The following is a 15728-nucleotide window of genomic DNA, read 5'->3' as shown; positions in this document are numbered from 1 at the left end:
TTTTCCAAGAGTAATTCAGACAGACAAGACTACCCCACATCCTAATCAAAATTTAAGTTTATGTGGACATTGCTAATCATGCTTTCCTTTGTCCTAAATATAATCTTTCTGCAGTGCATAATGAAGCCATGAAAGCACTAGGAGCATTAGGTTTATTTACTCACAATTTCAGCAGAGGCAGGCATTAGAATCAGATTTGTTACATAATCTGCTGTAAACTGATTCTTCAGATTCTTTAGACTGGCTGGACAGCTATATTTTGTATTTTCTAAACCTTTGGAGGGGGCAGAGTGGTAAGTGAGGAAATGCCTAAAATTTGTTATGAAACTTCAGAGTAGAGCTTTGATAATTTTATTATGGGAGTGCCCTCGTCTTGCTTGAAGGAAGCTTTTCCTTCCTTCAAATTTGAGCATATGCCTTTGTTTTTCCTTGGTATACTTGAAAAAGCTCTTGGACATTTCTATAGCTGTTCCTTTAGTGTTAAGTGTGTTATTAAAAAGAATAACAAGTTCCCTTGCCACAGTGGAAGCTGACCATCTTGCTAGAGAAAAATTCAAGCTTGAATTTTGTTACCCAGAGGCAGCTAGGCTCTGCTAGAAGAGTCATCGCTCTGAGAAAAAAACTTTGAAAAACAAATTAAAAGGAGCCAATAAAAGGTGATACTTCCAGAAATACTAATAACTTGAGCAAGTTCTCTTATATGTGGTTTTGGGCAATTGAGCAGCAGAAAGCAGAGGTTCTGTTGTCAGTCATTTACAAAGGAGATCTGGTAGAAATGTATCTCTAGAGATGCCTCCTGACCTGAGGCCTGCAGGTGTGCACATCTGCATGAGTGCATGTTTGCTGCTGTGCACACTTGCACGAGTTGTTTCTGTTCTCCTCTCACACCTCTCCAATGCACAATGAGACCTCTGCTGTTCATACAAGTGTGCAGCTGGGTTATGAGAGCAAATCCATTTCTGATCCTTAGGGAGCTAATGGCAAAGTGGGAGACCAAACAGAAAACCTGAGGATTCCAGGGCTAAAATACTGGCTAAAGAAATGCAACATTTCTTTCATTCTTGAACGTGGGATGGTGTGAGGGTGTGTATAAATTGGAAGCACAAGGACTTTGAAACCAACTGATCTACTCCAACAGCATGAGCTAATATTAGATGTTGTTTGAGCATAATGTTTGTCACCCCAGGAATGCTCTAGTCTGGGGAAGAGACACACAACCAGATCTAACACTGGCCAAAACAGCTACACTGAACCAGCTGGGACAGCAAATCAGCTTTATAAGCTTTGCAGCCATACACTACAGTGAAAGAGGATACTGACCCTCTTCAGACTGCCTCTCTTACAACACAAACTTAACTGTGACCAGGTTAATATTTTGGACTGGTAAAAACAAATTGCATGGCATTTGTAACTGATTTAATTGTCAAATTATATAAATACTTAATTTAATCTCTTAATAACAACAGTTCCCAAACCACATGTATTTTCATTTTTCATAGAATAGGCCTATAAACTTACCACATCCAAATGCATTTGTTGCTCTAGATCTTGACATCACATCTCATGCATTTGGCTAATTCTCTTGACAGAGTCAAAAAAATCCTGTTTAGGTGCTCAGTTGACCCACTTCACAGGTGCTGTGGAAAAACACATATATGAACTATCCATATGGTCACTTGCAGAGGCATCTGTGGGGGACAGAATGCTATATAGTCATGGCTGTAATGCAGAACTGTGCAATTTATTAGAAAAGTGGAATCTACCTATCCTGAAGAATGATTTTCTTGATGATTTTGTCTTTACCTTTTCCTGTGTTCTACATTCCCCCTTTTTACCTCCCCCTTTCATTTCCAGAATGATATTTCCATTTGCCAGGATTAAAGCCACATTATTTCATTTTCCCTTCACATCCTGAGATCTCAGAAGATACTTAGGTTTTTTATTGTATTTAATTTCTGTGAGCTAGAACTAATAATGACTGTCCTTCAATAGCAGTATTTGCAATAGCATTTAGATAAATCTTATTATTATTATAAATCAAAATTAAATAACTCCCTTTTTGTCTTTCATTAAATGGGACTATTGGTCAGAAAGACTAGAAATTGAAAAACTGTCAATATAATTTTTTTTCCTCTTGAAAGGCTATCAAATTTAAAATAATTTATTTCTAAATACATATTAACACAAGGACAGCACAAAAAATTAGTTTCTGTCTTCAATGCCCACAGAACACCCCCCTCCCCAAATCACCCCCACAGGATACAAGAAATTCCCTACTTTTGGAACATCCTTTGGCTGCTTTACCAGTTTGAAAATAAAGTGCAGACATTTATACTCCACAAGGTGTCACTCTAAAACAGCTGGAAAAAAATCGTGTCTTTTGCTTTGAACTTTACCCAGAAGTTCAGAAATTACCAGCATTCAAATTTAAGACAATTATGAGATTCTACTCAGAGCTACTACAATGTAACAGTATAGGCAGTGGGTATTTTTCTTGTAAATAGTGTATTTCAAAACCAGTCTATTTTTAACATATTTGCCTAGCTGAAGTGTGGGGAAAAGAAAAGAAAAAAAGAAAGCGTGTCAGTAAGTGTTTCAATTTGGGGGAGCATCCAGCAAGTATTTTATCAGGATACATTGCATTGTCCTTTATTCAACTATCACTGGCTCGTTGAAAACACAGAAAACAACATCAGACCCACAGCTTAGGTCTGCAAGGTATTCAAGCTTTTTAATAAAATACATTTTGTCTATAAACAAATTATCCTTTTAAACAAATATATTATAATCTATAGACATTCAAATATCCTCCAAAAAATACAAATACTTGTCAGCAACAAAATCTCACTTTCTATGGTCCGTGGGCAAACAGTGAATGAATTCTCTGGAATCTAATAGAGAGAATTCCCAGAAAGTTTTCTTGAATCTAAAAAAACTTACATTCCAACTTCTCCTGTAGTAAGTCCATTCCTTCATTGCTAACTACCTATTTTCATGAACTTTTGAGAGATCTTTGACACATCCATGAACTTTAATTGCTGTTGACCACCAGGTTCAAAACATACTAGGAAGAAATGTGATACAAACACGAGCAACTGTCATTTCACAGGAAACAATATTAGTATTTCAGGAAAATGAAAATCATCAATGAAAAAGAACAAAGAATGTATGGAACAGGTCTGATAATGTGAGGGAAGGAGCTGTAGGTAAAAATTCACACAAGATACAACAAAAGAAAGTGGAGCAGATTTTGAAATGTTGACACTTTTCATACTGTGCTCAATACTGCAGAATTCTGATCCCTACATAGACCAGTGGGGCTTTTGCACAAAAAAAATAGAGAAAATTAAAAAATAAACACTCCCACATCCAAACTTACCATACCTGCTTGTGTTATGCTCTGTAACAGCACTGTTTTCAAACACTTTGTTCAATCTATCCTAACTTTTCCTGTTTTTCTGTGGCTGTATTTCATTTAGGACCATTTCCAATAGACACACTTCAGAAAAGCTAATTAGATCAGGCCTCAAATGAGAGAAAAAGAACAATGCCTGCTTTGAAGATTTCAACAGATTTGGGCCGCTCACTTGTCATGAAAGCTGCAGCTCCAGGCCCATGTTTGGATCTTTGAAGTAACTGACAACTTCACTGGTAAAAATGCAGGGGTGTCAAGGATTTCAGCATTTTTTTCATTGTATGCCAACTGACAAACTTCAGAAAGCTTTTAGTTCACACAACCAGGATCTTGGAGAATCTAGTTCTTCAGAATCAACTTCATCAAGCAAAACACCTCAGTATGCATTAAACTTAAAAATGTGTTTGCAGTTCTCTCACTTCTGTAAGAATTAATGAAAGCTAGAAATGTGATAAATACTTTGCTTAGGGGGGAAAAAATCCTTAAGAGGACTATTTTAGAAAAAACAACCTCCTTGGTTCACACCGAGCTTGTTAAACAACTCTGCAGCAGCTTTTACCTGGTGTGAGTCGAACCACATTGGGAAGGGCTGGAGGGGAGAATCATGAAAGTGAGAATATTAAGAGCCTCATTCAAGGTTGTTTGGAAATCGTATTTTTGAAGCCACAAAACAAAAACAATGACTTGGCTAGATAACCAGATTTCTGAATTGTGACATTTTTATAGCCATAATTCCATTCACAAGATGTATTAATCACACCTGATTTCACTGACAGAGGCTATTAAAAGAGAGGAAAAAGCTCAGCAGTTACCATAACAAAGACACTTCCTTCACTGTTTTTTCCATTCAAGTCACACAGAATACAATGAAGTTTCTTTTCCTTAGTCTACATGCAGCACTCAACTCACACCCTACTCACTCTCAGGCTTTGTGCATATACACAGCTTTTGCTTCATACTGAACAATCAGGAAGTTCTAACTCAGAATTAAGAAAAAATAGAAACCTGGGAAAATAGACTAAAAATTCATTAGACAAAGAAGAATAAATTGATTCTTGCTACCCACCATTTCCAGCTGGCATGACAGACTATCAAATTGCTCTAGAATTTACCTAAATTATTTTCCTCAGTTATTAAATCAAGTAAATACTAGAACACTTTTGCTGAAATAATGAGATCACTCTTATTCTCATCCACAAGGGCCTCAGAGCGCCTTAAAAAAAATCTCCAAAAAAACTAGACCCCCTCTTCACATGACAATATTTTCTACAGAAAGGCTGACAAGCAAAAGGCAGTTACTTCTGTCAGCTGCTTAACAGCTCAGCACTCGATAGTCTTGCCTTGTACACACCCACACACTAAATACCAAGGGATGAAACAGGAGAAGACTGTGGGCAAAATGAGTCAATCCAAACCAGAAGCTGAGCAGACCCCTTAGTTTTCTTTGAAGTGATATTTAATTCAGAAAAAGATCACACTGAATTTAGCTATTACACTGATGTCTGCAGGGTACCAGTACAGATCAGCAATTATGTGTGACAAGAACAGAAGGAAAACCAAGCAGGAGACAACTTGCACTCCTCGGGACTGTATCAGTGCAGCCAAAAAAAAAAAAATCTGCAATTATTCTTGCAAACAGCAAAATCTATGGGAATAACAATCAAAAAGTCCTCACAAAGAAACTAAATCCACACCTACTCACTCAATATATTTATTTTAATCCCTTTCTTCACTGGCCAAAACAGCTGAGGCTGTTTTAGAGAGTCAAGAGAGATCTGTCTAGATAGTCTATAGAGTTTTGTCTTTGCACATCTGCTTAAAGAGGGAAACAGCTATGACTCAAAGCTGTACCTTAAGAGGAAGCTGACTATTACATTCCTCATCACCCACAAGTCTAGGAAGCTGAAGACATTTTACAAGAGACTATTTTACCTGAGCTACATGAAAATCTATTTTGAAAAAGAAAATTTAAATCCATGCAGGCCTGTGTACACAAACTTTCCCTCAAAGGCCAATCCTCTAGCTGTCTCAAAGAAATTTGCAGTTGTGTGGTTTCAGCAAGAAAGGAGTTTCATACCATAGAAATGCAGTTTTCCAACTGGAAGGAAAAAACCACAATTTGCTTGGCCTTTTTTCCTGATAATGAAAAAACAAAATTCTTGGCTCTGCCAAATCAAAGTTTGGGCAGTGCTCAAATTCTCTAATAATAAACCAGCTCAGATTCACTTGATGTTTCTATATAAAGAATACTATTGTATTGAAAAGGCCTCTTTCCTGCACCACAGCCATCAGTGCTCCAGCGTGTGCCTGCTGCCCCAAGGCTGAGTCCATCCTGGCTGCATCCAAAGCAGGGTGGGCCGCAGGTGAGGGAGAGGATTCTGCCCCTTCACTCTGCTCCAGCTCTGGGGCCCCAGCACAGGAAAGCCATGGACCTGTTAGAGCAGGTTTGGGGGAGCACCACAAACACAATCACAGGGTAGGAGCACCTTTCCAATGAAAACTGCCTGAGATGGCTGGGCTATTTCATCCTGGAGAAAAGAAAGCTCCAGGGAGACCTCACTGAGCCTTTCAGTACTTAGAGGAGGCTTACAGGAGAGAACAAGAGAATTTTTTACACAGGTAGACAATGACAGGACAAGAGGCAGTGGTTATAAAGAAAAGAGGAGAGATTCACATTAGATATTAGGAATGAATTCTTTACTCAGAGATTAGCACTCAACAAGAGTCTCAGTGAAGATGTGGTTGCCCCATCTCTGAAAGCGTTCAAGGCCAAGCTGGATGGAGCTCTAAGCAACATGACTTAGCAGTGAGTGGCATCCCTGCCCATGGCATGGGGGTTTAGAACTAGATGATCTTTAAGGTTCCTTCCAACCCAAACCATTCTATGATTCTACTAGTAAAGAAGTGAGTATCAACTACACAGATGTGGAATAGACAAGGATTCCTCCCATCAAATTTCTAACTGTAGTTAGGACCAGACACTATTGTGTAGATAAAGGGGACTTTTTTACAGGAGACATATCTACCACACACACACAAGTTTCTCTCTATTTAAGTTTCCAAATCCCTTGTGAGTCAGGAGCAATGCCTACCTGTAACAGAAAACAGACAGAGCCACAACAAACAACTCACTTGTTGCACTACAGAGGCTGCAAAATGGACCTGCAGATTGCATTCATCCTGTCCAGCCTGAACAGAACCTTTGACTTCTGCTGACCTTAGCACTTCAGATGTATTTTCACAGTAAAGAAGATATTTCAAAGTTTACTTTACTTTTGTTCCAAACCTGCATCAGAGCCTTAGAGGTCAGAGGTATCTTGTTACCTCCTTAAATCAACTGATGTGGCTGCAGGAAGTGAGAGAGAATACCTCTTCTTACAAATGGTGTCACTTAGGTACCTAGTGGGATTTTCAAAATAGTCAAGAAAATTATCCTGTGTATTTCAAGTAATTTAGGAAAGAATAAAAGAATCATATACATAAACCAACCCACCCCAACAGGGTCGGAGTGAAGAGGGTTAAATGCAAATTGAGTTTAAATTAAATTAGGAAGTCTCAATGACTTCAGTATGATTCCATCCCTCCTCCCCTTCCATACACTCACACTCTCTCACATACACACACCCTCAGTAAAGCCAATTAAGCAGGAAACAGGCCTCTCCTCCTACCACATCAGTAAGGCCATTAGTTCCAGCAAAGTTCCCAAATACTCTGCTCACAGACTGTACTGGCCAAACAATTAGATCACTCCTGAATTTAAAAAGTACCCAGAAGCAACTTTGCATATACACTAGTTTTGTCAAAGCACAATGGAAAGTTGGCACATACTGCATTTACAAGAGCTGTCATCTGGTTTAAACATGGGCTTATTTTAAAAATCTTCAGCTCTCATCTGTAGGCTACTCCAGAACTCAGTGAATCAGCAAATAGTTACTTATTGGAAAGCTCCCTTCCTTAGGACATCTTGACCACCATTCAGTAGTTTGCTGAAAATGTGAAAAGAACTGCACCATCAATCTTCACTACAGGCAACTATCTACAGGTGTACAGGATCTAGAATGTGAAGTATTCAGGATGAACACTTAAATTTTGATATATAGACCTCCAGTGAATCAAATATTCTGCAGATTACAGAAAAATTAAGTAAATAGCAGCCATATAACAGAGAGCATCTTACAGGTATTTACAATATATTTAGCATCATGTCATGAGCTTAGGTGTGCTTTTTTCCCTTTTGTCTTCTTTCAGATACTCATGGATTTTAAAGCATCTCAACCAGGTTTTTAAAGGAAATCAGACACTACACAGGTTAAACAACATGGTTCTATTAAAAACTATCTTTAACCATGGCACTCAGTGACAGCAATACAATACTTTTTTCCACAAAGCAACTAATATAAAAATATGCCATAAAATCATCTGTAGACTAGTATGCTAGTACATACATATAATCATAACATTCTTTTATAAACTCTTTCCTGAGATACCTTGGGTTGTTTGATTTTCTTGTATTACTGAATGCATTATCTTTATGATTCATCTAAAACAATTGCAAAATATTTTGAATGTGCAGGACACTCAGTAACATGTAAAAAGTAATTTGTAAATACATGGCAAAGAAACAGCTCTTAGAAATTATGCACTTTTTTACTTTGTTATATTTTTTAACATTTGGCTCCTTGGGAGACAGAAGGATGGTGCATGAAAAACCTGAAATTAGAGCTATGAATTGACAAAAAGCAGGAAAGCATTCAGGAATGTTAGGAGTTGGAATATATTATAAATGACACAAAGAGAAAGCCATAATTCATGTTGGCTATGTACTGTCTTACAAAGCAACTGGACATATCTTAGTTCACAGTATAATAAATATTTTTACTAATCTGTTTTGGAAGAGCAAATGTCTTTTAGGGTTTCAAGCTCCTGTATAAGTTTCTTGTTCTGAACTTCTAGCACTGCAACACGACTCTCCAGACATTTTATGTATTCTTTCTTCCGACGTCGACATTCTTTAGCAGCTTCCCTGCAAAAAGCAGAAGTAAAAAGTGCAAACAAAAAGCCATTTGCATGCCATTAGAAAGCTCAGCAGGGTATGGAGACTATGACAGAATTCCAAATTTTGGAATATCTCCCAAATCAGTCTGAAAACACTAAGCAAAACTGGGTTCCACAAGGGCCTCAAGTGTCTCTTTCTCAAGTTCATATGGCAATCTGTAGAATTGCTTCCTCTCATGCCTTGATTAAAGTTCATAATAAAGGAGGTCCAAATGAAAGACAGTTATTCTGCTTTATGACAATAAAGATCTTTGAGGGCCTTGAGTTCCTCAATGAGAGTCTTGTTTTGGTTTTCAAGCACAGCCACACGATTTTCAAGACATTTGACATATTCTTTCTTCTTTCTGCGACATTCTCTGGCAGCTTCCCTGGAACCAATACAAGGCAAATGACTACAGGAACAGCCACAATATGGCAAAGACTGGATAAATGCAATTACCTGCAATCCCTGTGGTTCCACAATAACAACAACCACCACCACCAACTGCTGGATTGCACAAACAGAACATCGGATAACAGCCAAAAGCAGTAACATAGTTAAAATATAATCCAAAACATCTAGAACTTGAAACGCATCCAGCATCACCAAATACAAAGATGGAACCAATACACAGAAGAATCAAGAAAAAGAGGGAGTAATTGATGATGTATTGACTTGAGTTGTACTAAACATTAGGATGAAAAGCAGCATTTCTTCTTCCAGTCACATTCTATTTTGTGTGTTTATCAGGAGCATTGTCTTCTGCCATCAAAATCTTAAAACCAAACCCAGAGAATATACTTTCAGAAAAACACAAACATAACACTACTCTCTTCAGATAAAAACTAGATGCCAAGCTTACATGAAAATAAAAACTTACAGCATGTTGTAACAATGTACAGTACAATTTAATCCAAACAAATACAATTTATTAGCATTTCAGAACTGGCTACCTGAGCACATTTCAGCCACATGAGTCTGTAGTTTTTGTTGCTGGCAAATGTCAGCCTGAAGCCATTTTTGTAGTTCTCCTCAAAAATCTCTAACATTTGAGCTAAACACTTTGGCTATTGTGTTCAGAAGCATGTGACTAAACAAGTATTCAATTCCAGAAGAAATATTAGAAGTACTGGGAGTCCTCCTTTACTACCTTGGAACATGATAAACTACCAAATGAGTGAGAGGCTAACATTCCAGCAAGTTATGAGCTATAGCATAGGCACTAGTTTTAAAACTGAAGGAAGAAGAAACAAAAAGGAGGCACAACAATGCAGTGATCCTTGTAAGTAATTTAAAATAAAGGACAGGCATGAGAGCAAAGCAATACCATTAATTCAATTATAAGACAAGTGGCTAAGCAGTGTATTAGAGATCTGCAGAGCAGACTAATTCTACTATTAATCTGCCAATGACAGAGGTGGCTACACATTTTAAAAAGACAGACTCCCCAAGGAATAGCAGAAGACTGCACAGAGGAAGACTGACATTTACAACACTCAGTCAAGTCCATGACAACTAATTAAAAAATATACAGCAACTTCACACAATGGGCCTCACAAAATGACAGGGGCACTGCAAAGTATCTCATCCCAGCAGCCAAGTATTTGGCAAAGTCTATAATTATCATTCCATCTTTGAATAAGTCTTCTTCACAGCATCATTAATGGACAGCTGCTAATGAGATCCTCAGCTATTTTCCTAAACAATTCTTCGTGGGGATGCTTTAAAATGAAAGAGGCCCTACTGGCCATTTTACTGTCAGTAGTGGGAGAGGACAGGAAGTAAAATTCAACAAAAAGTGTAACTCTGGATCATCACAAAAATTATCTGATACTGATTTCTGAATCACCTAATATTTTCAAACTAAAAATCCATGGCTATAAGGTCAACTCTAATCTTCCAGAGTTAACAACCAATCCTCTATGCTAGAAGGACATGGGATGACTGAAAAGAATTTTTCTGCCTTCATAAATTACAGGCAGTGCTCATGACCTTAAGAAGAAAACTTTGTTATAATGTTTGTAGGGGAGGGGGGGTGGTTTGCAACACTGACTATGAATTACTATATGTAGTCTTACCTATTTTTCAAAAGTCTCAGCTCTCTCTTGCGTGTGGCCTCCTCTGCCATTTGCTGAGGGCTGTGCAGAGTCCCTGGCGAGGCTGCCATCACCACTCCCTGAGGTAAGGTAGTAGTGGGAGTTCGGATCTGGTAAGCTGGCATGTCTCCAGTGGCAGCTGTATAAAAGAAACATATTTTAAAATGTATGGCATAAAAAGAAGTATATCTGAAAATAACAGATTTCTGACAATGATTTATCCAGGATCCCAGATATATAAATTATTTCACAGGTCTGTAATGACACCAGTATATTTTTTATCTTAATAGCATTTATTTCCACACTGTCAAGTGTCTGAATTGCTCTAGCATGTGGCCCCCGTAGCCAGCCGGACTGAAAGCTTCCACATGGCTCTCTTCAGACAACATGGGGAAAGCAGTTTGAGAAACAGTTCAAGCAGTAACACTTCCTGTTTGCACAATCCCACAAAAAGAGGGTCCTGCTGTTGCAGCCTCTGAGGTTTATATGCTACCCTGTTCTCCCTGTACAGGACTCAGTTTGCTTCAGAAGACAACCTTCTCCTCCTTCCTAGTGATAGCAGCAGTACCAGCTTTACAGCCTCTCCTCCTCTTACAACAGCAGTTTGGCAACCCTTGGATAAGGAGTGAGAGCGGCTGCTGCTACAGTGAAAAGGAACAGACAAGTGCTCAGGATGTTCAGGCATTTGTTCCCTGGGCAAGAGGACCACACATGGGATGCTGCAGCATTAGCAGCAACAGGAGGCAGTGGCAGTTGCACAGGAAGGAGTGTAGCTGCACAATAAATCAGAGGGCAGAAGTTCAGATTCAGCTCCTGAGCTTAGCAGTTTTGTGCCCTCCACAAGCCAAATGCTGATCTGATATGACTGGAAACCAACACCTTTCTTACAGTCTCACGTCATTTCTTTGTTTCAGATGTACTTGTCCCTGCATGATGTACCTCAACTTAAAAACACTGGGGAAGTCCTAAGTACTTGTGTCTTGTCTGACAGAAAACAAAACCAAACAAAAAACATACTCCTCTTTACATTCTGAGCAAGTATTTACCTATTTCCTTCCATAAATATTTAATATTATGATAGAACAAAAATTCAAATTTTGTCATTAAAGCAGCTGTATATAGTTGATGTTTCAGAGGCTATTGTTACACTTAGTTTATACTTTAATTCTCCAAAGCATTATTCAAATAATGGAAAAACATGTCTCACAGTTTAACCCCAGCCTGCAACTAAGCACCACACAGTCACTTGCTCACTCCACCCACACAGCTCCCCAGCTGGATGAGGTAGAGCAAACTCATAGGTTGAGATGGGAACAGTTTGATGGAAATAAAATAAAATAATAAATGTAACGAAAAGGAAAACAACAAAAAGAAAGAGAAATAAACCCAAGAAAAATAATTAATGCAAATTAGAAGCAATTGCTCACCACTCACCAAGTGATGGCCAGCCTGTTGCTGAGCAGCAGGCCCCAGGCCAGCTTTCCCTCCAGTTTATATGCCGAGCATGATGCCTTAGGTATGGAATATCCCTTTGGCTATCTGGGGTCAGCTGCTCTGGATGTGATCCCCCACAGCTCTGAGTGCACCCCCAGCCTACTCACTGGCAGACTATGAGAGGCTGGAAAGTCCTTGACTTAGCGCAACTACTGCTGAGCAACAACCAAACCATGAGTGAGCTATCAACACCTCTCTCATCCTAAAAGCAAAAAACAGCACTGTACCAGCTAATAGGAAGAAAATTAACTCTATCCCAGCTGACACCAGGTCAACTTGGAAAAATAAAAGGTACACAAAAAGATCTTGGGGAGGCTGATAGATTGAGCAGTTAACTATACGGGGGGAAAAATAAATCTAATAAAAATATACTATTATTCTTACTATATTAATGTAAGTGCTTCACTAGTTCGAAAAAAAAAATAGAATCAAGTTGTTTAGACTACAATTCCACAGCCATGTCCTGAAATCATTATCAGCTTAAACCCCATGCACCTCCCCCCCTCCTCAGTCCTGTGGGTAAAAGTGTTTGTGGAATTACAAGATGAACTGGACCAGTGAACTGACCTGGATAATCCCCCGGGGATGTGGGAGGGAGGGAGGGAGGGGGAAAAATCAGCTCAGAACAGCCCGGTGAGCAATGACAGGCAGCTGCCCTGAGCACAGGGCTTGGTCATCCTGTACATCTACAGGGGAATTGCTTAACCCTTTAAATCCTCCACATTTCTTAGCAGTCCCAGTCACGTCAATGGAATGGTACCTCATAGAATGGTACCTATAAAAATGGAATTTTAGCAACTCTTCAGGTTCACCTTTATGCTGGCCACATTATATATATCTTACAGACTCTATGGTAAGAACTACCTTTTCCTATCTCATCACTAGGTATTAAAGAGTTGTTACCTTAATTTGCCTTAGCTACAATGAATTAGAAATCCAAGCAAACCATTTTGTAGATGAAGTCATGGGGGAAAGCTCCACAACCCAGATCACCTCAGCCTGGCAAGACCAACTAATTTGTTGCCTGTGTCTGACTTAAGCTCAGATGGCAGCAAACAGGACTTACTGCAGCTTTTGTGCAGAGGACTCAGTGTGATCATGTACCTCCAGCAAGACTTAACAAAAGCAAGTCCCTATCTCAGCTGGGATCAGCAAACACCACTGGTAAATCTTCTAGTCTGAGCAGATCACAGTAGTGGCAGTCTCTGCCTGACAGTTGTCTCACTTAGAAACCTGCCAGCACAGGAACACAGATAAATAACTATTCCGGTGGTTCTGACCTTGCCAATCCAGGCGCCACTGTTCAGAAACAAGAAAAAAGCACAGCATAGCATTGACAGAGTATCTTTTAGCTGTGCAGTAATATATATTTTACAACATATCATTGCAAAAATATATTTTGAAGATTGAAAAATTATTTGTGTATTAGCTCAAGAAACTACAATGTAACTGACTTGCCCAGAAAAAGACCTTTGGAAAGATGAAACAGGCTCTAAGCCCAGTGGGATAAATCTAATTTTTTTCAAAGTTATTTTAAACCTAATTATGTATCTATATTACAGTGAAGAATACCTTCCATTTCAGCATCTGAGACAAATGTCCCACACACTTCATCCAGACTGCCAAACTTCTGTGGCCGTTTCTAACGACACTTCACCAAGGCTTAATGTAATTCCTAAGGTACCAGAAATAGAACTGAGAGTGTTAACAAAGCAACAAACCTGGAGTTGGTGCAATTCCCTATCGCATTGCCTCAGGTAATTTTAATTTTTTTTTACCCCTTAAAATGCAAGGGAGTAAAAAGTCACTGAGAACCTGAAGCTTTTAGTTGAGACTTACAAAAAGAAAATTAAGAAAGCCAAAAGACAACTAGTGAAAAAAAACCAAACATGCATATAAAAAAAAAAAATAAAAAAGCAACCACCTCTTGGAAAAAGTAACTTGCTGAACACTAGAGAGCATCCCTGCACTTAGTTCTTTCAGTGACTATCCAGGAGAAAAAACGCCCGATGTATTTGGATGCCTATTCTCCCCCTCTGTGAGTCATAATGGTGGGACTTGATTATCAAGGGGTTTTTAACTTCACCACTGAACTGGCTACACAAGGCATGAATGGCATGAATCATTATCCCTTTGAGCATTAAATACATCGACCTGGAGAAGATATTTATCTTTGGATTAATGAAACAACGTGCGGCAGCAGTGAGCAGCAGCACGTAGGAGCCGGCAGGGAAGCAGTTAATGTTACCGAGCCGCCGGAGGCAATTGACGAGGCAGAAAGGAACTGACTAAATCGCAGCATGACTTGGAGCTGACGTCAATGTGTATCTTGTTTGGAGTTTAACTTTTCCAGTTCCCTACTGCAACACGATTCCAGGAAATCTAATGACGTCAGCCTTTTGAACTCAATTAGCTGAGGAACAGACCATTTTAACAGTGGAGGAGAAAACAAGCAGGCGTTACAATACTGCAATTATTGCCCTTAAATCTGTTTCCATTCAGTGTTTTTTTAATACTGGGAGCAAGGGTTGATTTACACGCTAGGTTGAAGCCCATGGCTATCAAATTTGTAGCGTCTATGGCTTAATAAAAAAGGCAGTTGTCATTTTTACAAAAGAAAAAGCAATTATAAACACAGCAACATATATGACTATCACCACAATAAAGAAAAATGCAAAAGTAGAGTGGTGGATTGTTTTCAGAAAAATCCTGCATCAAATAGTTAAGAACAGTTACTGAATCAATCTGTGCAAAAATTCATGCACTAACAGTGATTTTTAGTTTTTCCCCTCAAACAAAACTGTTAAAATTGCCCCAGAATCCTACACTGAGTAGAGAGAATTAGAAGCTATTTGCATGACTTTAGAGAGATGAAAGAATTATAGCAACAGGTTCAAAAGAAAATGCCACAAATATTAACTAAACACTGCACAGACATACAAAAATACCATGTCAAAGGCTAACAAAATTTTTACCTGTTTCATCTCCTGTTACAGCCATGATCAACTTCTGCACACACGATTCTGCTGCTCCTCTACTAGAGCTCAGCATGAACTGCTCCAAACTACCAAGCATGTGCAGGATTACAAGCAAGAGCACTGACATCACAATGACCTCACTTGCTTACCGCTGTCATTAACATGCTCCATCACTGGAACAGCTCACTGAAAGTGCAGCCCAAAGAATTCCTTTTCCAGTAAACCTGTTTTTTTTTTCCTCTTCCATATTGCTATAATCCTAGCTTTGTTCTTTTCCCCTGAATTATTCATAAAGCTACAGAAAGCACTCACCACAAAGCAGGCTGTTAAGAAAGACCTGAAAATTCACAGCACTGACTGATAGAAATGAAAACGTGGCTCTAGCATTCACGAATGAATCCAAACGATAAAGTCATGACTGGATAGAAAATAAGGAAATTTAAAACAGACATGCAATTGTTTTCATTGGAACAGTTCCACTAAAAGGCAGAGAACTCTGTAGGACAGACATGCACGACAGGAAAGCTTAATAAGCTGTAACAAATAAGTAAATGAAAGGCTAGAGCTCCGTGCTTTGCAGGAAAACCCACAACCCACTCATTTAATTTCAGTTAAAAGCTTCAGAAATTATTAAGGAACACTCCAATGAAGTAAGTCAACCTAAAGCCAGTGGTTTCAGATGCTGTAACAAGGAGAACAGTAACACTGGG

At 38.8% G+C, this 15728-nt stretch overlaps 1 protein-coding gene across 8 annotated transcripts in view; it reads right to left on the bottom strand.

The window, feature by feature from the left end:
* Positions 1-7724: 7724 nt before the first annotated feature.
* The window catches only part of CREM (cAMP responsive element modulator), a 29874-nt gene continuing 21870 nt past the window's right edge, over positions 7725-15728 (bottom strand). For 3 of the 8 annotated variants that reach the window (XM_014310302.2, XM_005428882.2, XM_031063527.1), the window contains 2 exons: positions 10529-10685; positions 7725-8838 (listed from right to left, as the gene is read on the bottom strand). In XM_014310302.2, the coding sequence (XP_014165777.2) occupies positions 8694-8838; positions 10529-10685 (302 nt within the window). In that variant the 3' untranslated portion in view covers positions 7725-8693. The other 5 variants (XM_031063526.1, XM_031063528.1, XM_031063530.1 and 2 more) reach the window with 4 other exon arrangements.

Source organism: Geospiza fortis, unplaced genomic scaffold (genome assembly GCF_000277835.1).
Source record: "Geospiza fortis unplaced genomic scaffold, GeoFor_1.0 scaffold548, whole genome shotgun sequence".
NCBI classification, from domain to species: Eukaryota; Metazoa; Chordata; class Aves; order Passeriformes; family Thraupidae; genus Geospiza; species Geospiza fortis.
The sequence above is the reverse complement of the archived record's forward strand: the minus strand, read 5'-3'. Positions and strand labels throughout refer to the sequence as shown.